Consider the following 24,851-nt stretch of genomic DNA (forward strand, 5'->3'; position numbering starts at 1 on the left):
CAAACATTTTTTCATTATATCGCCATCGGGGCTTCTTTGTTTCAGTTGCAGTAATAATATTGTTGCTAATTTATTTCCTATGTTTAGTGTTCCTTCAGCGTCAACAGATGAATGATACAAAACTATAAAAACTGTCGATGTATTTGTAATGTTGATTGCTTTGTGGAGTGTAGTAAGCTCCGTTTGTATGGACAATAAGAATATTGTTAGTTACCAATTGTCAGCCAGGTGTGCCGCAGTACCGCATGCATTAGAGCTCATCTTATATGTTAGTAACGCTTAGGGTGCTACCTAATGTTGTTTATATAATGTTTAGCTGTATAACTTGATTCACTTGCCAAATGATCACGCAACTAGTATACTAATGGCGCCAAGATGTTCAGGCCATAATAGCAATCTATTCTTGTTAAACGAGGATGGATGGAAGATTATATTCTAAATACGCTTTAAGATATAACTCGAAGATCGAATTCTCTGTATACGCAGTGTATTATTGTCTGACCTACCAACAAATTAACTCGGTTGATTGGCAATTCTATTTTGTCTAGACTTACGCCATGTACCATAGTTGAGCTGCACTTTTTCCGGTTAATTGGATGAATCAAGCTACATGGGTGCAATGTTAAAACAATGAGATGATAATAAATGTGAAACGCGTTGCGTGTTCACTACATGGCAACACTAGTTCTCGTTCGACACCTTTGCCATGTTATATTTGTGTATATAGTTACGATTGTACATACTATGTATGCCGTGTTTAGGACTGTAGATTGTTTCGCATTCTTAGAGTTGTAAGACAAGTTATAGAAATAAAAAGAAGTACACAGATTATTTTAAATATATGAATATTCTATTAGAGAGAACGAAATCCGCGCGTCCAGTGCGAGCGTCGCTCGCGGACGCGCCCGGCTCTGTCGGCGGTGCAATTGTGTACATTTTATATGTATGTAAGTAATTATCATTCGATGGCTATGATTTTTTCAACGACCTAATAACGAAGTATATAAAGTAACGCTTATCATTCACAACTCGTACATATTTATTGGACTATTTGCTTTGATAATTTATTTTAAATGTTAATTTTCTATTAAAGGTGAATGTTACAAATGAGTTTTTATTATCATTTAGCCAATTATTATAGTACATTGTGTACATAATAACATCGTAGGATAAGTAGCCCATTTGAGTTAATTTTCGACGTGCATGCAATCTTTGACAGACGATCTGTAATTAATTTAATCTCCCGAGACTGGGTCATGTCGCGTTCAAAAATGATTAAAATGTATAATAATAATAATTAATTATCTTATATTATAATTTTGTCTCGAGTTTATATTTGATAGTGTTCCATTATGCTTAAGTTGAAGTCTATAAGGAATATGACACTGTAATGTATCTAAAAGAAAACAAATGTATAAAGTATGATAAATATACTAATATGGTAAACACGATGTCATGTATGTTGTAGAGCTTAATGAATTTACAATTTAAAATGTTAATTTAGATCGAAGATGATTCGAAATGAACGTTAATGTGCCTAAATATAATAAATCCGGTCTCTTGTACATTATACACATTTTAAATTTAATTCACAAACTCTGCAAACGATGCAATCCTTAACAATCATAATAAGTATAAACTTTATTGATGTATTTGTACAATAACTAATTGTAAACTGTTATATTAACATGTCTGACCACTTGTGGTGATAAACGAAAACTGATGCACATGTTGTAAATTTGATCCAATGACCAATGAGGTTTACTACAAAATAATATGTGGCAATTTCTAAAATGTAGCAGACTTTCCAGATATTTTAATCAAGAAACAGCATGTTAGGTTTGTTCCTATCATCGATGGGAAAAAAAATTGTATCTGCTATATCTGTAAACCCATTCAATGTTCTCTATCCTTCTTCACTCAATAGTGCAATACATGATTATATAATCCATTCAATGGTGTTAATTTGGCAAAATGTGCAGTTTTTATTCTTCGAAACTTTAAAATAGACGCGATAGGGCTGTAAATTAAGGTATAAAATAATGTTGTTAGAGAAGATAATGTCCTGCCGAGTGCACGAAATGCATTACAGGAGTTATTATGTTGTGCTCTGGCGAGTGTGTACAACCAGCAAGACTGTCAATTGCTGTAGATATTCTCTTTATGATAGTTATATGATATAGTATTTTTATTAGACAAAAATACAATAAATGTGTGAAGTCCAATTACCAAGTGAATTTTATTTAATCTTGTCAATCTCACTCACCTTACATATAAATCCTTAATGTGGGTTCTGTATAAACAAACAAACCGGATCTTGGGAATCTGATATACATTATACCGTTCAGTGGCAGGTAGCGGAAGTGAGTCACTCACGCGCACCGTTTAGCTTCTTATCAGGGCTTGGCGGCGCGCGGCGGTCCATTTACATCAAAGGAGTAATAAAGCGTGCGGCCGCGGCCGAAAGAACGAAGAAAATCCCAAAAAACATGTCTTTTCCTGAAAACCTTGCCTGTTTTGGGATCTACATAAATCTACAGGTCCGATTGGGTCCTTATGTTGGCGATGTTTCAATCCTCCAAAATGCTGGCGTGCGAACATTGACACTATACATGTGATTTAGAAATTACTAAGAAAAGGTTTGTATCAAAAGATTCTTAACGGACTTACTTTTAGTGAATGTACAGATTTAAATCTACAGATGAGTTTATAAGATAAATGTAAGTAATTGACCAGAAGTGCTAATATTGCCATGTAGAGAGAATGTCCCACTCTTGCTGATTAATAGCTTTTATCGTGATTATTTTTACAAGTAGGTATTAAATAGGTGCGTTGCTTATGAAAGAAATCGACAAACATCTGAGTAGGAAATTACAAGAATACCAATGGATAATGAAGTTAATCAGATTCGTTGGTCTGAAACGATAATGTTCAGATCCTTATCGTATTCTAGTCTGTTGTAAAGAATAGATAATATCTTTAAAGTTTGACCTAAGTTAAAAAAATAATACCCCGTGTAGTATACAACCACAGTCGGCCTACGCAGGTACTACGTATCCCATATACCTATACACGGTGATTTTTAAGTCGTCTTACAAAATCAGCCCAGTTCATGTATCCAATGACTAGTTAACACGTTCATGTAAAAAAAAAGGTATTTATGAGATTTGAATAAATTCAAAATGCAATTTTTATTCAATATCGTCTGTACCAAGATACACCCTACAAAGGTAGGTACACAGATAGTCTAGTCTGAAAAAAGACATAGATTACTGTTTTAAGCTGGAAAAAAGGTTTCAGAGGGGGATAATGGGGGTCAAAGATTACGAGAAACCTATTGGAATGGATTACGATTTTGACAGTTTCCTCAACATTTTTTTAAATAATTTAATACATGCATAGTGCTGTCAGGTTAGGTATTTTAGGTGGAGTAATGGGGGACTTGAGATTTTATTGGTCAAGGCTACAATTTATTGGGAATCACCGGTCGCTTTAAACTGAACGTGGACGGAGTCGCAGGTAACAGCTAGTAGATTAATAAGATACTAATTAGTTACTATTATCCTGATCACTGATTATAATATTCAATTATTTAAAGTGATTCATTATATTTTATTAACAATTAGCAACAGTGACGCTAAAACTTGCATAGATACTAAATACCAATTAATTATTAATCTGTTTAAAAAAACCGCAGACAGTGAATCAAAGATCTTACCCTGATGTCTGTTTTGTTACTCCAAATATAATTATCGAATTATATAGATTGTTATCTCTGTAAGTATCGATGAGTTTTTTATGTACAATAAGCGACTCGTCGATCTGATGCAACTTATGGATTCTCCGTAAACAAATAATATCTTCACGATCGATGCAGATCAGACTAAAATATTTTTGAACTTCGTGAATCAGTTATTTAATATTACCCGTCATACCGTGATTTCACGTCACGGAAAATCTTCTAAAAATGTTAATTTGTGAAACTACTTAGTAAAAAGATCGTAGGAAAAATCGTGATCGAGTTCAGAAAGTTTTCCAAGTTTAAGTCGGAAAGAAACGCAAGTCTCTACCTTTAGTAATTAAGCTTCTAAGTAAAAAGGATATCGTGCGTGCTTTACTAAGGATATGTAAAACGACAATATAATTAAGATATTATCATAATAATCATTATTAGTTCCAGCCTCCAATTAGCAGTTCGTAGATATATTTATTTGACAACGTTTTACTCACACTTAGCTAAAACCCAACCTGGGCCGTTAATCACGAACTGACGCTGTAGCAGGCAAGTGAATCGAACTTAATTATATATTATTAAATATATAAAACAAGTTATAAGTTACAACTTTGCGAAAAATATATTAGGTATGGAGGTTAGGTTTAAAAAATATTACCTACCTGTTTGTTATAATATTGCATCGCTAACGTAGATGAAATGAATGAATAAGGCGAGATATCCTATGTTGTGTACAGTTGTACCATCATAACACCATAGTAATCCACTTCCCACAGTCAACGTACAATTGGTACAGTTAATGTCTGAGAGGCTCTCACACTGAATTTTCTGATATTATGAGATCAGACACCCAGTCGTATTGCGGATGAAACAATGCTAAGGCCACCATATTGGTTGGTAGGATGTTTACAAGTTGCTATAACCTATATGTTAGTTGTGTCAGCTACTGACAGCTACCTTTATTTTATAGAAATTGGTCCCGTCGTTTGAGTATGGAGGCGTAACAATTACTCAAACACGTAACATAGATACCATTGATTGGTGGTTTCTTAAGCACGGGGTTTGCACTTCCTTGTATACTTACGAGTATGTCAGGCATACCACTCACCCTATTGCGATCCACTGCAGAACATAGGCCTCCCCATAGTTGCGCTATAATACACTGCTCTCAATCTTTCTTATCCATTCCGAGCCAGTTATGAATTTCAAAATAAACTAAGATTTTTTGACTAAGGGAAAAATTGAGATGACGTGAAATCATAGATTCTTTTTATGCTTGTTTTCCTATTTTAATGAGAGTTTTAATGTAAAGTAGAGCTTAGATTTCTAACGTGTAGGTAGTTTATTGCTGCCATTAGTGTTAACGCAAAAGCACTGGATTGACCTTCTAAATTGTATTATTATCAAGCTGTTTGAACTTTGACATACATTAGTAACTACATTTCTTAGTAATTATAACCGTGAACGCAATAAATTCTTGTTATAGGTAAGAAATTTACATGTAAAATTGTTTATGGTGCCGCATAAATGACAAACGTCGTCAAATTGAAGATTCATTGCTTATCCTTTATCTTTTTTTTTGTATAACTAGTTAAAATGCAGCGTAGAGCATGTATCTCTGAAAATGTTAAGTGACAAGCTATCGCTCTTCATCAGCCTGATGGCTGGATCCGTTTTTACTTCTTGGGTACGGAACTCTAAAACTCTATTAGGTTAGATATTCTCATGAAGATCGCTTTTGGCTATTTATGTTTTATTTCATTTGTAGATTTGTTGAGTAGAAAGGTGTAAGCGGTTTTTGTTGCGGATTTGATTTCCTTACGGAATTCGGGACAACGCTGTTTTCACATGTTCACATTAAGTGCCTTTGTCAATTGATGATAAAAAGTGAAATGTTTAATTTTAAGATTAACTTGTTTTTGCAGATTTATAGATAACTGTTCATCATCATGGCCTTTTCCCAACTAAATTGGAGTCGGCTTCCAGTCTATCCGGATTCAGCTAAATACCACTGTTTTACAAGGAGCGATTGCCTTGATCCGACCTCCTCAACCTACTCGTAGTTATCTGGGAATCGCGATACCCTTTAGTTACCTTCAGACCTTTTAGCTATTACTAAATGGCTACCCGTAACAACGGTCAAAGATGTAACATTAACAGCCAGGACTCACAATTTGAGGAATTCGTTATGGTTACCCATCCATGGACCGACCGTGTCTAGCTTAGCTTAACCGGTGATCGATCCACTTGAGCAGTTGCAGCTTAGCGTATCTCATAGTTTGCAAAATTTGTTAAGTGTCTGCCAACATGACAAAATTCCTAAGCTCCTCTCTAAGCTCCCGGAAAAATCTATCATAATAATGATTTAAAAACCTTTATTGACCTAAAAATATTTCAAGGACACGATTCTATATACTAGATTTATTTTCACCTGACTTCGGAAAATTTTACTCAGAAAGCACCTGTCGTGCTTTCATTGTAGGCAGGGGAATTTATAAGCGAGGGAAAACGGTGGCGGCGCGCAGTTGTCTGCCGCAGTGCCGCGCACGCCGCCGACGTCCACGCATTATCACCGCGCATTTATTTGTAAACAACCAACACAATAACATGAACTATTCAAATAAAATTAACAGCTAAAGTTTTAATAATAACAGTGTTTTGTTTAAGTGATAAAATGCAGTTTGTGGTAGCTTCGTTGTTCGTGTTTGCAGTTTTTCAAGGTATGTTTTTTTTATTTATCCATCCCCTTTTTTTAAGAAATGCATATTTTTAAGTGGTGGATATTTGGAATTAAATTTTATGGAGTGTTAATCGATTTTATATTCTAATGAAATGTAAATTAACTTGCCATTGATATAATTCTTAGTAAGTATTGTCAGAATAAATAAAAAGTTCAATAGATATAACCGCAAGGTGTCCGTCGATAAATAATTTGTTAATCAAACTCGATATCACAATTTGACGAGATTTTTATTTAGAAGTTTTTAGGGCATGACTTTATTATTAACATGATTTAAAAAAAACTGTAGAGCTTTAAGACCCCTTGCAAAAAGTTTTTATTCAATTTCTCAACTACTTAAGCACCATGTCTTTAATTTTTTTTATTCCTTTTTCAAATTTATAAACCCATTTTTTAAACTTACTTTTCATTCACCAAAATGCCGGCAACGGCATAATACTATGATCTACGGCCTTGTACGCTCTAAATAAGTTTTGCCTTACGAATCACTTGCTTTAAATAAGATAAAATATTTTTCGTTGCTTTAAACTTTCTCTTGCAAGGCAATTCTTGGGTAGACCTTTTCCTGTTTTATTGATGCTCCTGAATAATAATTATTGACGCATGTCCTTTCCTGGAACGATTTGTCCCCAATTAAATACCGGTAAACCATAGATAATAGAACACGGAGGTGGAACGTGCTAAACCTGAATCATATACACACACGTACTTATAACGTTTATAAGTAGATAGTGCACTTATGAAATAAAGGTATTTGGTAATGACTGTATGTGTAATGTATTTAGTGCAATTTATTGCATTTTTTGTAGTTATTAATTGTCTTTTTTAACAATTGTTGATTATGTTATTTAGTTGTGGTTGTTTTAATTATAAGCGTCTTTTTAAATATTAAATTGGAGGATGTAATTTTCTACGTTTGAAATTGTAGAGTTCGATTTTATTTTCTGCGTATTTGAAATTTTTCCCGCAGCTAATATTTCATAACCGCAGTGTTTTTTGACGATGTGACAATTATTCCATATTCAAATTATTCCATAATGGCTGACTGAGGCAGTATCACAGACCGGCTTACAAACGCCGATCCGTAGGTTCACAATGCCCAACTGTTTTCATTTCTCATTTCCGTGCATATGCAATGCGCTTGTTACCAGGTGTTCCGATTTGTCAACAATCATAAATTAGTTACACAAAGATTGGCTGTGTTTACGTGATTGTAGGAATGATTGTGTCCAGCCTATTTTGCTAGCCAGTCATTCCAGAAAAATGACATGTTTCTTTCAATTTTCTAAAGAACATTATAATTTTATAATTTATTATATGTTTTAAAGTCATAATAAGAAATACGAAATCCTAGCATGGAGTTTCAAAAAAGTAAAAGTATTGTCAAAATACGTAGGTTTAATCAATTCCAAATTTTTTTAAGATACTACTACCCGTTATCTCAACCTTACGAATTATTTGCATTGCCTTCATTATACATTTCACTCGACTCTTCGTGTTTATGTCATGGAACTCCTAAATGTTTGGACCGATTTGTATGTGTTTGATTGCGTCGTGCATAGGTATGATTTACAAAAAATACATACTTCGTTAATATCCTAATCGCTCTAAAATGTGTGCAGGACAATTACGTATATCGGGTATAATATAAGTAGTATATTAATTTGCGCCGGACACCAAAAACTTACATAAAAAACCTACCAATTAAGCGTTGTCAATCCACAACGTCGGAATAATATTATCCTAGACAGAATTTACTGGCTTTTCATACCGGTAATTCACTTTACGATGTGTCACTTCTATCATTATAAATCTAAACCAATATAAATAATATACTTAGTACCAAGAATCAATTATAATGAGTATAAAATACATTGCCATAAGTATAAAATGATTCATGGGTTAAGTACTTGCCGGTACAGGTGTGAGGCAAAAAGATAGCCGGATTTAGAAGAGTGGCTCATATTCTCCTATTTGTTAAAAAGAAACTAGTTTAAAATGCTTATCACGGTATTATACTTATGGTGCACGTACAAATCAAAAAGTTTTTATATCGAGTAGGAGTTTTTCTATGTGTGCTGGTCCAATATGCCATTCTTAAGGAGAAGAACGACTAAGAAACTTCAGAAGTTACGTTTTTTAAATATATGAGCTTTTTCTTTGATAAAAAAAATGTAGTAGAAGAAAACGAAGCACTCCGGAAAATACTATATATAAATCTGTAATATTAATTAAATCCCGAACAGGACATGCTGTGCAGGGCTTGCTTTAATCAGGCAAAAACGGAAACCGACTAGTTTTTACGAAAAGATTAAGTAGAGTCAATAAAGACCAGTAGATTTTTTCAGCATCATTAACAAAGGCTTATATTTAAAATTAATTACAATAATATATGTGGCAAATTAAAAAAATCTGAGAATACGTCAACGAATTGACTCAATGACGTATTTTGAACTTAATTACGTAGCCTTATACGTCATGAGGAAGTCCTGTTACAAAATAAACATTACGAACTTCTTATCAGTATATGTAAATACATAGGAACTAGCTTCTAACTATATGAAACACCCATGTCTAGACTTAAAAATGAATAGATTTAAAATATCGAAATACTCACGTTATTAAAAGTCATTCTATTCAAATTTTATCAAAATCGGTCCAGCCGTTTTTATAGTTGTAAGTTACATTGATGCTTCCCTGAAAATTTCACCCTGCTATCGTCTCGGGAAGTACCTCAAAATTCAGTAAGAAAAATCCAACTGGAACGACAAACAAGCAAAAAAGTGAATGTATAAAAAAGTAGAAAAAATAATATCAACTGACGATCCAATTCGCACACTATGACAATTTGGGAAATATTTGTTTGATCCACGAATATATATTTTTATGTTTTGTCAATAACATGGTTTGTTATGAAAAATCAGCAGACGTATTCGCAAATAGATTACTAGTTTTTGTTATTGCTTCAAATGAAAGAGACAGTATAAAAACTGAGAGATGAATCTAAACTAGAATTAGATTCTAATACTTAGCAAGACATCCCTACTAATATTAAAAATGCGAAAGTAACTCTGCCTGTCTGTCTGCCTGTTACACTTTCACGTCTGAACCACTGAACTGATTTTAATGAAATTTGGTACAGAGATAGAGTTGAACTTAAGAAAGAACATAGGATAGTTTTTATCCCGGACTTTTGAAGAGTTCTCTAGCTAGTGAGTCATAATTTTAATCTATAATGTGCTACATAATTTTGATCTATAGATAAGTAGGTAATTCATAATTAAATGTATTTTCCTGTAACAATTCAACGCGTTATACGTATTTATGACATAAACCTTATAATCCAAAAACTACTAGTTAGAACAGAATTATATTCACACAAAATAACAACACGAAGCCAACAAAATGTTATCCCGTCATACTCAATTTGATTTCCACAATGACAATAATTTGTATAGAACATGACGAAAAGTTTTAATGAAAACCACGCTTCAATCCACTCAACTACAGTTACCGAACTTTAACAGCATTTGTTAATATTAGACTATAATATAATGTACTAGTAAAGCCCCGAGTATTTACCCGAAAATGGCTTATCTGCTAATACAGGGCCCCGATTCTGCTATTTTACAATGTCCGATAAATGAATTGCAATTGAATTAAATTTAAAATTATTCCTATTCTCTTAAGCATTTTGCCAATACAATAATTGGAACTCAATTGTATTGATCTTGAGTTTAGCGTCCTACACTGAATTTGCAATTATTGTGTAGAAAAATGCTTAAGAGAAAACGAAAATTGTCATTTTAAGCCAAATTTGATCAAATATCATTCATTCATCGGCCATTTTAAATAGCAGAATTGGTTCCCTGAATGTTTCTTAACTTACTTCAATTTCATTAAAATTCTTACTCTTAAAGCCTGACAGAGTAACAAAATACTTACCTATGTTTACAAACTTTCACGTTTGAAATTTTATAGTCTAGAATAAAGAATAGTAGTAAGACGTCATTTTATTAATATTTGGTCGACAAATCTTGGATTTCATAATGACCGTAATGTTTACTATCACTTAACAAAGGCTATGCGGTGTGTTAATTAATAAGAAATGGAAAGTAATTTTGCAACGCTTGCTTATTTGCAGCGAAAGTACCAACAAAACGCCGAGACAAATATGTTGCGAAAAATATGATAAAACTCCTTGCTTAAAAAGTAGTCTTTTGAAAGGCCGAGGAACCCCAGCAGGCAAAAATAACCAATGGGGGTTGCAAAAAAACATATTTGTTTAAATATTTAAAGGAAACTTTATCAATCCTTGCGTGTATTGACAACCACATCAAATATTGCGCTAAATACATCAGTCCCTTATTTATGTAATTAATTGTTTACCGTTATGGTTTCCTTTTCGGAGTACATAGTTATTAAAACCGAGTTTTATCAAAGCATGGATGTTTCACCTGTGAAAGCGTATAAGACAAATATTATCTATATAACTTTTATATAATCTTAACACGGAAAGGTATAAACTTTCGCATATTACCTATCTGTATTCACCGTAGGACTACCTACATAGGTTCTATCTAACTGACGACGGTTGCAGGTAATAATGGTACCAAGTGAAAGTCCGGATATGAAATCCAGGATATAAACAAACGACAATGCGTTTTGATTTAACGCTTGTTACGTACTAAACTAGTTTGAGTTGTCTTCGAAGTTTAGATTGTCACTTCGATTGCGCACACAATCTGCAGAAACGTAGTACGAGTACAATACTATTAGTGTGCAAAGGTTTTCTTTTACTTAAACTGAAATTCTTGTTTAACTTACATTTATAATTGATTTGCAGTGATAAAAAAATCAAAAAGGATGTTTCCATAGATGGATGTTCATTGTTCTGTCCTTGTGTGTTGAGTTTTACAATTATTTAAGTAACATGTACAAAGACACCCAAACTCGGAACAAACATTCGTGAATTACGAAAATCTTTATCGATCATCTGATCGAACCTGCGACAATCACGCACAGTGGGTTTAGCTTGGTGCTTCCACTCAGCTAGCCGTGCAATCGAATTTCTTTTCTCCAGTGTCTAGATTTAAGCAAAATGCAATAAATCTTAATTTTGTTAGTAATTAAATATCGTTTTAAAGTTCTTTAACTCATGTTAAAAATTTACAAGTCATTAAGAACCCAGCTTTGCAGTCACGAATTTCTAATAAAAACTCGTCACTATGCGGCCAATAAACCTTAAATAACAGTTTTGTGGTTACATTGTCTGACGCCTACTTTATGAATTTCGGTGCAAGGCGACAGGTTGTTGAGCTCTCCAAAATGTGGATCACTTCATTGAATAATGCATTAGAACACACTTATGTCTATGTCGTAGTAATAAACCATTCCAGACGTTGAACTTTAGGATTAAAAAAGTTGGAAGCAGAGAATTTTATTCAATCGTTACTTGTTTTTATTGTAAACGGAAATTAAGGAATCTCATTCCTCATAACCGCAAATGGGCTTACCACTTATCTAATAATTACATCGGTGTCTGGAGACCGGGACAATCAGTAAAACCAAAGATTATGAAAAGTTTTGTTTTTATTAAAAAAAGTAAATTTCGTCGATCTCAAACATATGCACGTATCCTCCGCTATATTTACGGCGTTTTAGAAAAAAGGTGACAGGCAAATATCCATTACAGAAAGGTTAAATATTGTCCATCAAGAAGTAAAAAACATCTACTTCACCCCACGAGAGTTGAGCGTACGAATGAGTTTTAATTGCCCCGACAAAAAACTCCCTGTTCCTTTTATGACAGATACCTACGCTCTATTACTCGAACATACTCTGTACGACCGGCAGATCTGTAACGTCATTTTATAGGTCTCTATGAGGCCATTAAATAGCAAAAAAGAAAGTACATGAACATGCAGTAGTAATGATTTCAAAGAAACAATATCAATACCACGTGATGAGAAACAACGTGTCTTTACAAACAGTCGGCTATCCGATCCTCTATAAGCTACAAAGTTGATCACACAGTAATTGGCATTATTACTGAAATCAAGGTTGAACACATTTTCTATTGTCATTCTTTAGATTTATTCCAATCTGTGTATCGAATTAGCTTTTTACTCTGTAAAACAATTTTGGTATCAGTACCTACTTAACTTGGTATTTGGGGACTGAACCACTAACTTTTAAGACTTGTGGAAGCAAGAAGGCGCAATACGTGTTATAGAGCGGCCTCTCGTTTCCACAGTTGGGATTTTTTTAAGGTAAAGTTATACTGCCTGGTCAGCGGGATTGTCCGAAAGGCGTGCCGTGACCCCGCTACACAGTGGGCAGAGGAAGGAACGTGGATTTTAGTCAGTAGAAGTCTGACACTGCCTTCCTCTCAACCCAAAGCAGAATTAGTCATTTGATGATTTCTCATTCAAAAGAAAAAAAAAATTGTAAAGTTATAGCAAAAATCGTAATGCACCATTTCTATCTTAATCTCTTTCTAATCCAATAAATCTCTTATATAACTTAATGAAAAGTTAAGCAAACTGTGTTAGCATGTATTGGATACAGATCTGACACAAATTGGCTAGTATCTGTCACTTCTAGTCTTCAACGAGTACGAGATACGCCTGGATTACGTAACACCGATATATCCATAATTAAGACTATTAAAGGTCTCAAGTGGAACTATTGCGTAAATGTATAAAACTTGAATTTGTTGACGGATTATTCATTGTATGTGACATTTAATCGAATGAATATTCTGATTCGTTGGCACGTGAGGCAGTCACGTGGAGATTGTGCAGAGATTCGCCAGGAAATTATAAGATTGCTCGTGGTCTCTGATAGATTGCGATAGAATAGTTCAGGTCTTACATGTCAACGGCTTAACCAAACAAAGACATGCCTTCTTTCCGGGCTATGTGTGTTATAATTCTTTATAGGTCTTGAGAAAGCAGTAAGAACGCAATAAATGGAATACCACATGGTTTTGTCTTAAGGCACCATTTTTGATTGATTGATAAAAGGCAAGCACTCCGGTCGGGTCCGAAACTATCCGGGCAATCCCCATAAATATACGCGAGTAACCCGCTACATCATTGAATACCTATTAGTTGTAACCTAGGTAAAACAACTTGCTTAAAGTACCGTTACGACTGCAAAATTAATTACTGCAATCGTAAAAATTATCAAACGTTTAAGCAGTAAAACCGACAGTAAACTATTTATAGACTACAATGCCCCAAATATTAAGATTTTATTGTTATTCGCAAACGAAACGCGATCGACAGGTCTCCAAACGCACGCAAATTCTGAATAACGCTATGCAAAACGAAATTTATACTCGAATCACGCATACATAATGTTAGATCGATATTAGTTGTTATGTAATTCTGGAATAAATTTAAAATGTTATGCAAATTGGTGGTGGTGGCCTTACAATTCCATGTTTGGATTTGTATACAAAAGTCGCTGGTTCGATAAATCAAGGAGTGTGCAAAAGCTACATATGCAAAGCCTGTTGTTAGAAGCTACGGGTAAATGCTTTGATAATTATGAAATACTAGTCGTAGCACGCGGCTTTGCCCACTTGGATGTCGGTCACAACTGCAAAAACATTACCCTCCAAACTCCTTTCATGAACTTGGATATGAGTGCCTTAGATGTGTTAGACCAAGGTATCGAATAAGGGCCACCCGTTTTTGCTTGAAGAGGTCACAGATATACCCACATATATCCACAAATGTAGGTAATTTGGCATTTATAACATTAGTGTGAAAAATCACAATGAATAGTAGACTTGAAGACTTTCGGTTAGGGTTGGTGTTTAAAAACAGTGGAATGCGTTGAGGCCAAAACTGAGGAAAAGAATGTAGGACCCCGCGTATTGCGCGTGAAAAGAAGTGTAGATATGAAATGAATAAGTAGTTATATTATAAGTATCCAAATAATGTTAAATAAAAGGGGAAGAGTTAATTTTTGAGGCTGTTGTTTCTGAAAACCTTGTTTAATAGAAAATTTAACCATGAATTTACAAACTATTACAAGATATGTGTTTAACATAATAAAACACAAACTTGTTCATGAGTTCAGAGGTTATTCAATTGTCATAGGTTATGTTACATTAAGTCCTAATTATGTACCTAGAATATGATACTTAAATAATTCTTCTCTGTACCATAATATATCTAAGCCTGAAACACTGAATTACCCCGCTTTGAAAATACAAAAACAATCATTATCTCACGACGGATTATTCCGCACCTAACTATTTCAATTGCTTAATAACTGTACTTTTTATATTTTCCTTGTGTAGAATATGGAATGTTGTTCTATTTTTGTTGAAAATTTTATTTGTATTCGTTCTTCCCCCGTCCTCAGTGTCAATTCGTTATGTCCTCCAGGCGAATTTTTGTCACGACGGCTTGTCCAGGACATTTTATACTAAAAAGAATATAAGTGCGCTCCCCATTCCGTTAATCTCGACTTGATTGGAGGCCTATCCTATACAACTAACAGATAAGGTACCTCTTACAAGAAAAATCGAAAAGTCAATGAAAAGATGATATTGTTTCCAAATATAACTATAAAATGCTCATACTTTGATGTATGAAATAAAATCAGTTGAGTATCTAATTGAAAACTTCTTAATTTAGTGTACCTTCAGTATTCTTGGGTTTCTGGGGCTCAAGTATGTTCCTACGAGTTATCTTATAATCTTTGCTAGATTATTGGACAGGTTACCTATTGTTAAAAAATATCGGACAGTTTTTACTCATCTAGTTATTAATAGACGTATCATAATAGGACATGCGTAATATGTTTTCCCGGTCAGTCAATGTAGAATTCCCATTAACAAAATATTCGGGAAAACAATTGTATATTATTTATAGATGCCACCTATTCATAACCACCATTTATTATATTTAGCATACATCGGTTTTCACCGAAAAGTATGTCGTCTTTTATGGGGACCTTTTTACTTTTTTTATAGATGTGAGGCGGAGGCGCACAAATAATACCTCCTAACACCTGTTTGTAAATATCCTATGTTTTACAAATAAAAATATTCTGATTCTGATTCGGAGAAGTCCTTCTTTGGGGAGGAAGCCGATAGTGTCACTAATGTGACTCTGTTTGATCAAACGTATTATATACCTTTCTGATACGTCATCCTCGTTAAGGTGTTGGTACATGTACAAGCAATGCGTCAAAGTTCTTCATACTTTTGGCCAAGCCTCCTCCATACGGAGTTTAGTTTACATAGTAAAAGAGGCAGTATTAGTATGAAAGTCGAATACAAGAATGTAAAGTGATATTATTCAAGAATATGCTTCTTCATGGATTTTACTACTGACGCTTATAGCTATTTATAACAATAAAGCGAAAGTCTAGTTCGTTCTACTTTCACAAAACCTATCGTAAACCCTAGCTCTATACACTGTCTTAGGTTTCACACACAAAGATCAAATGGTTAAAATCATGGCTCATAGAAAAAAGATGGAAGCGACTTTACATTGGCGCCTTGCAAAATGCAATGTCGCCAAACCTACTCGATCGCTCTCTGATTCACTTATTGACCGTGGCTGTCAATTAAACATTGTTTGTATTGTTTTTAAGCGAATCCCTCACGAAGTAGTTTAATCATTGTGTCATGGATTTGAACATTCATTCAGAATAAAGATTCGTGGGCGGGAATTTAAATGCATAGTGGAGTAAGTTCCAAAAAAAACTTATTTAAATCAGACATATATTTGTTCCTTATTTTTGCCTGAATACCACCTCCACTATTCTATATCCCATCATTACAATATTTAAGACCTAACTAATTATTCGATGAAAGTATAAAAAGTCCTTGCTCTACAAATTTTAATTCAATTCTATTTTCATACCAAAAATATAGCCTGATTTGTCGGCCCCTTAAAATGTCCAAATAAAAAACTTCTAATTACCATAACCGCCTATTAAAACACCTCACACCTAAATAGACGATAATATGTGTTCTGATTGAATAAGGCTGTAATTATCAGCAAGAATATTAAATAGAATCTCTACAGTAATTATAACTTTGAAATTAATTGAAAATATAACCTAAAACAGTATAAATTTTGTGTCACGTGTCATTGACCTCTCTGACGTAATAAAAAATATGGTAATATTGAAAAAAAATGAAGTATTTAGTGTACGTGCTTGGAGTATAGTCAGAGAATAAAGAATCAGATTTAAAACGACTTTAAATGTTCAGCAATTTCTTTTTCTACGGTATTTGTTTTCGCCAAGTTAACGGTAGATTTTTTTTGTGTACTATTCCCAGTGTTCTTCAATCCATACCGTATAAGTAAAAAAGCGATATTGGTACATTTAATATTTTCCAAAGGCCATAAATGTAAACAAAACCTCTGACAAAAATATGACTTAAAATCTTTCCATCATCCTTCCAGTCCAAGAAATGGTTCATTCGATTTTCAAATATCAGACACATGCTGTCAAAAGTCAGGTTACATCGCGACAACGCGGACGGAGTCTTGGGCACAACAAGCTTATAATATAATGAATAGTTCTGTTAACAAGTGTCGTAATCTGATAGTGCTCATGGACTATTGCCGTTGACTGTACCTACACAAGTTTTTTTTTATTTAAATCGAAGGCAATGCCGGTATCCAGCCGGATACTGGAAAAAACTGAGTCTTTGAATAAGGCTTGCTCGCTACTTTGTGAATGTTTGACCGCATACGTGCCGTCAAGTGTTTTGCTACGTTTTTTATTGAAATGCAGACAGTTGTGCACTAATTTGTTGGGACCGATTCTTTGGGCCATAGTTTTTACATTAATTCATAAGCAAACAATTCTAATCAATTATATTAGGCAGGTAAGTACTTAAAATTAATCAAGAATAAAAAAATGATAAGATTTTGTCTGCAAGCAAATAATAAAAAATAATGCATTTTCTTACTTCTACCATGCATTCTTATGTATACTAGGTATTTATCCGAACAATCGATATCGGTAAATCAAAAACAATAAATTCCCCTACATTAGATCGAAGAACCTACATTTATTACATCACTAATTCAGAACAGTCATGTTTAACCGTAAACTGCCACAGATACCTAATAATTTTATAGGCTGTATGTCATATGAATGCGAATACTTGATAAATAATTAAATACAAGACAGTTCTTGAAACTACAATCGCCTACCTTGTTATAGATAACATATTACTGCATTTGTGAAAGAGATACCGCTCTACAACGTGTATCGCACTGTCACGCTTCCACAAATAAAACCCGTTGGTAATACCTGCAGACCTGACTTATGACGTCATGCAAACTTTGGAGACAGCAAAAATAACTTTGTAAAAAAAAATGTTGTTCGTGCGTAGTTTCATACTTTTAAATGAACCATAGTTTATAAGGCGAAAATTTTGGTAAAGCCACCAGACATCGCGAGGTTAAACGCATGAGCGCCATGCACAGCTAGATATCTCGTTATAGTGTTAAAGACGTGTCGTTAGATATCGTTAATACGTTATGACATAGTCATTACAATCGCATGCTATTTACCTATAAAGCCTTTATAGTAGTTATATTTTTAATTTGTATCTACCTACTGTATGGTGTGTGAACTTGTTGCTGTTAATTGTGTAGACAGGGATCACGACCAAGTTATTAAGTCTGTTATAGGTATGAAATGTACATAATATATGTAGTACGTATATACTTCATATAGGGCTATGTATGTATACGCATAAAGTTGTATTGGTATGCTGGATTTTACTGTAGCCCGTAACCCGTAGGTATTCTATATACATAATTATATAAAGGCACGTTTCGTGTAATATTTTAGTTCTTGAAGTTCTATTTTTTTCTGAAAATAATTACATTATATCATATGATCTAAATCGCTTCGTGGTAGCATGATAAACAGATAACAGGAAGAATTTCTTATTAGATTTCCAAGTCAAGATCTACGAATGTAGACTTCGCGGTAGAGTCATTCAATTAAAACCTTTTTCTGTTAAAAAGTTTCTTTTCTACAGTTGTTGATTGGCTTCTAAAGAGGTTTTATGTTGGCCACATGCGTATTTTTTTAAGGTTTGAGGACAATAGCCTATCACGTTACACAAATGCATTTTATATAAAAGCGTCGAGCATTGAAACATTATGTTAAGGTTCTGGATTAAAAATTTAAGGGTGATGTTTTTCTGTGAAATAATCCTAATAACACCAATATAACATCTAAAAACAGAACTTTAGCAATTGATGCTAAATCATACGTATTTAATTATATTAATGGTTAAGCTTGATTAAAAAGTGTTTTTAAAACTCATTGGTCGGACAGTCATATTTTGTCCTGTCCAAAACATGGTTAGGCCACAAAGAGATTAAATTTAATAATACCCGACAAATATTGATGACTATGTTAATAAACATTAACACCACAATTTACGTAAGCGATATTAGTACTAATTTTAATATTTATTGGATATAAATCATGACGGATACACGAATAAATATGCTAATGTAGAGTCACATTGTGTTTAACACGTGGCATGAATATCGCATGACTTATTACAAGGTTCTATAGGAAACTTAATGTGTTTTTTATATTATTTTATTTGTTTAAAATGGTCGTGGCCTAGTTGATTTTCGGACGCAATTCATTGTACGGTGACCGCATGGCATTGGCAGCAGAAAGAAAATGAATTTTAGTATGTTTGTAGGTATTTAGGAAGACTTTCAAGTTAAATGGTTACTAATGTAAAGACTATGTGTATTTGACGTAAAAGTTGTTTTCATTTTTGTAAAGCGTTTCCTTCTATCTTTTGATCAAGAAGGAAGCGCTGTGGCCAAAGTTTGTCGATACAGTAGTGTTAAAAATTATTTTCTGGTGAGTGTAGAACAATAATTAAAAATGTAGAGCTATTGCAATAACATTGTGAGCCATTTAATGATTATTTCATTACTCACGTGGATTTATTGGGATTACCCAACTAAACTTATTGGGGTTTAGATATGCTCAGTCATCATCACAGTTAAACTGTCAGCTTGTTAATTCTGATATTGAACTAGCCACTAAATTTGTATTTCCCCTGGCAGAGTCGAAGTTTTAAACGATTTCTCATCCTGAAAAGTCAAGTTTTGGTCAGTGGCAAAAAGTATTATCTAATAAAAACCGGACTGTATTTGACTACAGTAGGAATTTAAACACTACCGTTAAGGTGACCTTGCTCGTTTTTAATAAGCGTAACAATTATTTCAAAATGAATACAAATTGCAATTTACACATTGGTAAATTGTTTCTTAATACATAAACTGAGCATCGAAAAAGAAGCGATGAAGAGAGAAAAATAGAATTAAATGCTAAAAACAAATGCATGTAGAAAAATAATATGTATTTCTTGTATCTAAAAGTAAATATGTAGTATTCCCGGAAATACTTTACATTGTGTTAAACAGTCAAATTGTATTCCTTATATTATTAAACACTGATAATATACAGAAGTCATGTCGACGACCTCCGTGGTCGAGTGGCGTACGCACCGCTTTCAAGGTGTGGCTAGCTCTGAGGTCCCGGGTTCGATCCCCGGTCGAGTCAAAAAAATTCACATATCTTCATTTTCCCGGGTCTGGGTGTTTGTGGTACCTTCGTTGTATCTGAATTCCATAACACAAGTGCTTTAGCAACTTACTTTGGGTTCAGAACAATGTATGTGATGTTGTCCGCATTTATTATGTCGAAGTGTACTTTTAAACTGATAAATAAATAACAAGTTAATACTAATGTTGTTCCTATAACATTCTAAAAGTATCAACAGCAAAAAGTGTAACAAAAAATGACTTACGAGTGCTCCCCATTGTGTATATCCTACCTATACTAACCTATAGCATATATAGGAGTAAATACCAGTAACCCAAACAAAAGATCCAGTTTTTTTTAGACCTATAACAAGTATGTCATGGTTATTGATTGGATCCGACTGGGCAGTGTTTTTTCTATAACTTAGGTTTAGAGTATGACGGCTAAGTAATATAAGGACACCCAACACGTGAAATAAATAGGATTTAAGTTTCACTCAAAGATATAAAAGTTTTGATTCAGGTTGACGACTTTTAGACACTTTCCGTATGCTAAATAAATGACTCCTGTTGCACGACTCCTAAATATAATTATAAACAGAAAAAATATATGAAGTTATTCTATATGTAGAGAACATTTTATAATGTCACTAGGCACTCTTTAATCTAGTTTACAAAAAACTTATGCAATATAACCTATATTGCATAACTGGGTGTATATTAAAACCATAACAAGAAAATACAATGGAAATAAAACTCTAACGAAAACAATTAAAGCATAGTTGCTATATAATAGCCAAGTGCATTCATCACATACAGTACTCAGAACAAAGGCTATTACAATGTAAAAACGTATGTATGTAAGTACATACGTGCATATTTACATACGATAAGTAGCCAAGGAATGTTTGTTATAACTTCTAATGTGCAGTTACTGAAATAAATGAAAGTTTATGTAGAAACAATTGGTGATAATGTTAGTCAAAGGCCAGAACCCGCATGGAACAATTTGCTTTTTTTGTGAAATTGTGTTTTCTTTTTTTCAGGCATAGAGACATTCATTAATTAAGAAAAATTCTTGAATCTTAAAATCTTGCATTTTTAAATCCAACTCCCTATGTTATTTAGGTAGATAGCATACGATATTAAAGAGCCCGAATTCTCTATTGAACATGAATCGAAGAAACTATTCCCTATTACCTTCTTTTTTGGAATGTTTAAATTGTATTCAACTGTTTTATAAGGCTACTATAAATTCTGCCGTTACATCAAATACACAAAGGATTAGACAGATCTGAAATGTGTGTGTACAAATATAACAAAAGAAACTTAATTTAAAAAATATGAATATAAGGACTTGGTCACGAAACACATCCCTTTTTTTTTCTTCTCTATCCTATTGGTGGGGGTGTTCCTGCGGTGTTCATAATTTCAATATTACCAACTGGCACTACTATAGCGCTATGGTAATTAACATTCATTATCTTATCGGATACATGTGTAACAATCAGAAGTGAGTAATGAATGTATTAAAGCGACGAAGCCACTTTAACAATTGGTTCGGTAACGCTGTACCTAGGTTTCTAAACGCAATAGTTAAACGAAGCGTGAACAATAATTAATTGCAGTCTTAACAATTTACTGCACTAGCTTAATTATATTTTTTTTAATTAAATGGAATTTCGTTAAAATATTATGTAAAAACTTGAAGAAAATTGACCTATTAATATATTGAATTGACAATATTTTTTCCAAGAAATTGCCCGTCCTGCCAAAAGGATAAAAAAGCTGGAATTTGTAGAGGTGACAAGTCAAAGCCAGGTAGGTGACTTATCGATACAAAATGATATTTCCATTGAGCATTGTCTATTGACGGGGTTATATTTAAATGCTGCTTCTGAGGCGAGCAAAGAACTAACCAACTTCTTCAACTGAGCCAAGGTCTTCTCTTTACAAATTATTTGAGCCAATCTAATCATCTATCTGGATTTCAGATCTTTGCTTTTATAAAATAAGATAATAATATAAATGTCCCAATGCTGGGCAAATTCCTAGTCCCGTCTAGAGATTTATTGGAGAAAACTGCTGACTTTAAAAAAGAAATATTTCTTAAACGTCCAGACTGTTGCAGTATGCTGTTCAACTGTTATTATGCACCACATAAAGTTATTCTATAGTAAGCTACAACCTTTCCAACCTTTCACCTTGTAATTATGCAGTAATGCAGTAAAGAGGTATAATTGCTTAATGGGCTAAATGATTACATTATACTTGCATAATTTGAGAGTAAGTATTTGATACAGAGTAGGCAATGTTCGTATGAATATTTTTTTTAATGCGGTTTATGTCAATTATACACAAATAGACGATATCTAATTCTAGGTCTGGCACTCTGTTATGTTTATGAAACAAAGTAACGTTGAGATCATAATGTTATAGTAGATAGAAACTTTACTAATTAAAACACATTTAAGATATCTATTAGGCATTATTTTTAGTGTTATACCTACTTGAATCGAGGTCTCCTATAATATAAATATTAAACGTTTTTTTAGAAATATACAGTTAAGTATTTGATGGTAAATTAAATTATTTTTTGTAGATTTTAGCTTAATCGTGAAAATTATTATTTTGTCAATGCCAAGATCTGCATTTACGACATAGGAAAAACGATAATCGGAAAATAAAAAATATGTTTAGGCTCACACGCCGCCGTGGCCGTCAGAATGATATTTTGGAGGGAAAGTGTTATTTTTAAGTAACTTGTGAAATCACAATATTATCCACTAATATATGTACTTGATCTTAATACAATGTATTCCTTGTGTCCATATCAAATGCAGACGGCGCTTAGCAACATATTATTATAGTTAGTGTTGGTAATGAAGATTATAATTTTGTGCATGCGTTTACTTTACGAATGTTTACTAAACGCATCCAGGCAAATTATCATAATTTCATACATTTGAAATTGGCAACAAACTGCAATTTGTAACAGTTTATTGAGGACAACTCTACAATACTTAGTACTTAGTCTGGCAATTAGCAATCTGAATTAAGATTCTAACTGCTTGTTTCAATTGAAACCTCCTTTTTGCAGATTTCTTCTTGATTGTCAACTCACTCTTCTTGGTCAGAAATCACTGTTAAAAAAAGGTATATCTTTATTTAGATTTAGGGTCATTCAGCAGTCATCGAGTACATTTATTTATACTTACATTTCTGCAATGGAAATGGTAATCTTAACTGCTATTTTAGATCTCCAACATCATATACATTTTTTTATTGAAGCCTGTGTGTTCCAAAATCTGGGTTAACGCCTCCCTCTTTAGCTTTCAAACCTTTTATCTTGATTTCTGACAGCGAGAGCTCCAAATTTAGGCGCATTCCAAATGTTGCTTACTACTTTTCCCGGCTAAATCTCAATGATAGCTGCAAAAATATTACTCTCCTTTTATTTTTCTGTACAAATGAGATGCCGCTACGCCCCGTATAGTGATTTGTTTCGCTTCCACTTCGGCAAAAGTAAATTTTAGTAATATGTTTTTGAATGAATTAAGTGTTATTGGATATCCGTAGAGAAACTGATAATAACCTTGGTTCGGTTTCACAGATTTCAACTTTTGGATCTGACCTCTTGTCGCGTACACAATGTTCTGAATATTTAAATCAGACATTTATAGTTATGGTCATAAGTTACTCAATGTGTATTATAAAAGGATAGCGTGGCTGAAATGACTGTGATGGCAGCGGGTTTCGTGTTAGCATTTGGCTCTATATTTAAGGGCAAAATGGATGTTTTTTGCTAAATAGGAAAAAAAATATGGTCTGTTATACTAGTATCTATAAACTTATATCTATGATACAGTGATTTAGAGGAAAATCTTACTAAACTAGCTGATGATCGCGGCTTGGGTTGTCGGTTAGAGCCACAAAAACATAGTCCTCTTTTAACGGAGTTAGATAAAAGTCAGTTAGAGAGAGTTAGAAGACACTCACAGTCGTATTTATAATATACGCGGATTGCTGACATTTATTTTAAACTATCTGTCAATTAATTTAATATAACATACGTAATGTTACTTCATACTAACTTATTTTTATATAATTTTATACAGGAAGGTAGTCTTATTACAAAAATAATAATTGTTTAATTTACTGAAACAACATGTATTAGAGATAATTATTTGTGACAATGCTATGATAACTTAATTCATGGGTGAATAAATATTTTTTGTTTCGTGTCAATCGTATAAATTATACAATAAAATAGCGGCAGTGGATACACATAATTATGTGAAAATTATGGCGTAATTACTAAATCATAGCAATTACCTAAATTCATGATCATTGTCATAAATTATGATTCAAGTTTGTGACAGAATTCAGTGGACCTATTACCACAACATAATTCTAGCATTTGGGGAAAAGAGATGCCGCTTTACAACGTCTATTGTAGTCTCATCTATTTCGAAACTGCAACCAGCTTAGGTACTTGAAAAGGAGCAGGCAGGCCCCTAGACGTCGTCATTTTTAACTTACTTGTCATAACTTCAATCCTTCAAATTTGGCACAGTGTGGGTGAAATTGCAATCTTGCAAAATATATTTTATAAACTGTTCGCTTATAATTCCTATTCAGTCTCTTAATATTGTCGAAAAACAATGTAACGTCGAGATCTCTTTATTAATGTTATTTGCCGTGTGAATTACTGTAAATTTGTATTTTAATACTTGAAAGAGTTTGACGCATAAAAATCATTGTGGTACTTAAATATTTAAAACTAATTGTTTTTTTT

General features: G+C 33.3%; 1 protein-coding gene across 1 annotated transcript in view; it reads left to right on the top strand.

Moving 5' to 3' along the window:
* The first annotated feature begins 6,231 nt into the window (after window positions 1-6,231).
* LOC113500479 (putative carbonic anhydrase 3) overlaps window positions 6,232-24,851 on the top strand; it is a 36,703-nt gene continuing 18,083 nt past the window's right edge. The window contains exon 1 of the mRNA XM_026881299.1: window positions 6,232-6,453. Within this exon, the coding sequence (XP_026737100.1) occupies window positions 6,408-6,453 (46 nt within the window). The 5' untranslated portion in view covers window positions 6,232-6,407. The remainder of the gene's footprint in view (window positions 6,454-24,851) is intronic.

Source organism: Trichoplusia ni, chromosome 14 (assembly GCF_003590095.1).
Source record: "Trichoplusia ni isolate ovarian cell line Hi5 chromosome 14, tn1, whole genome shotgun sequence".
NCBI lineage: Eukaryota > Metazoa > Arthropoda > Insecta > Lepidoptera > Noctuidae > Trichoplusia > Trichoplusia ni.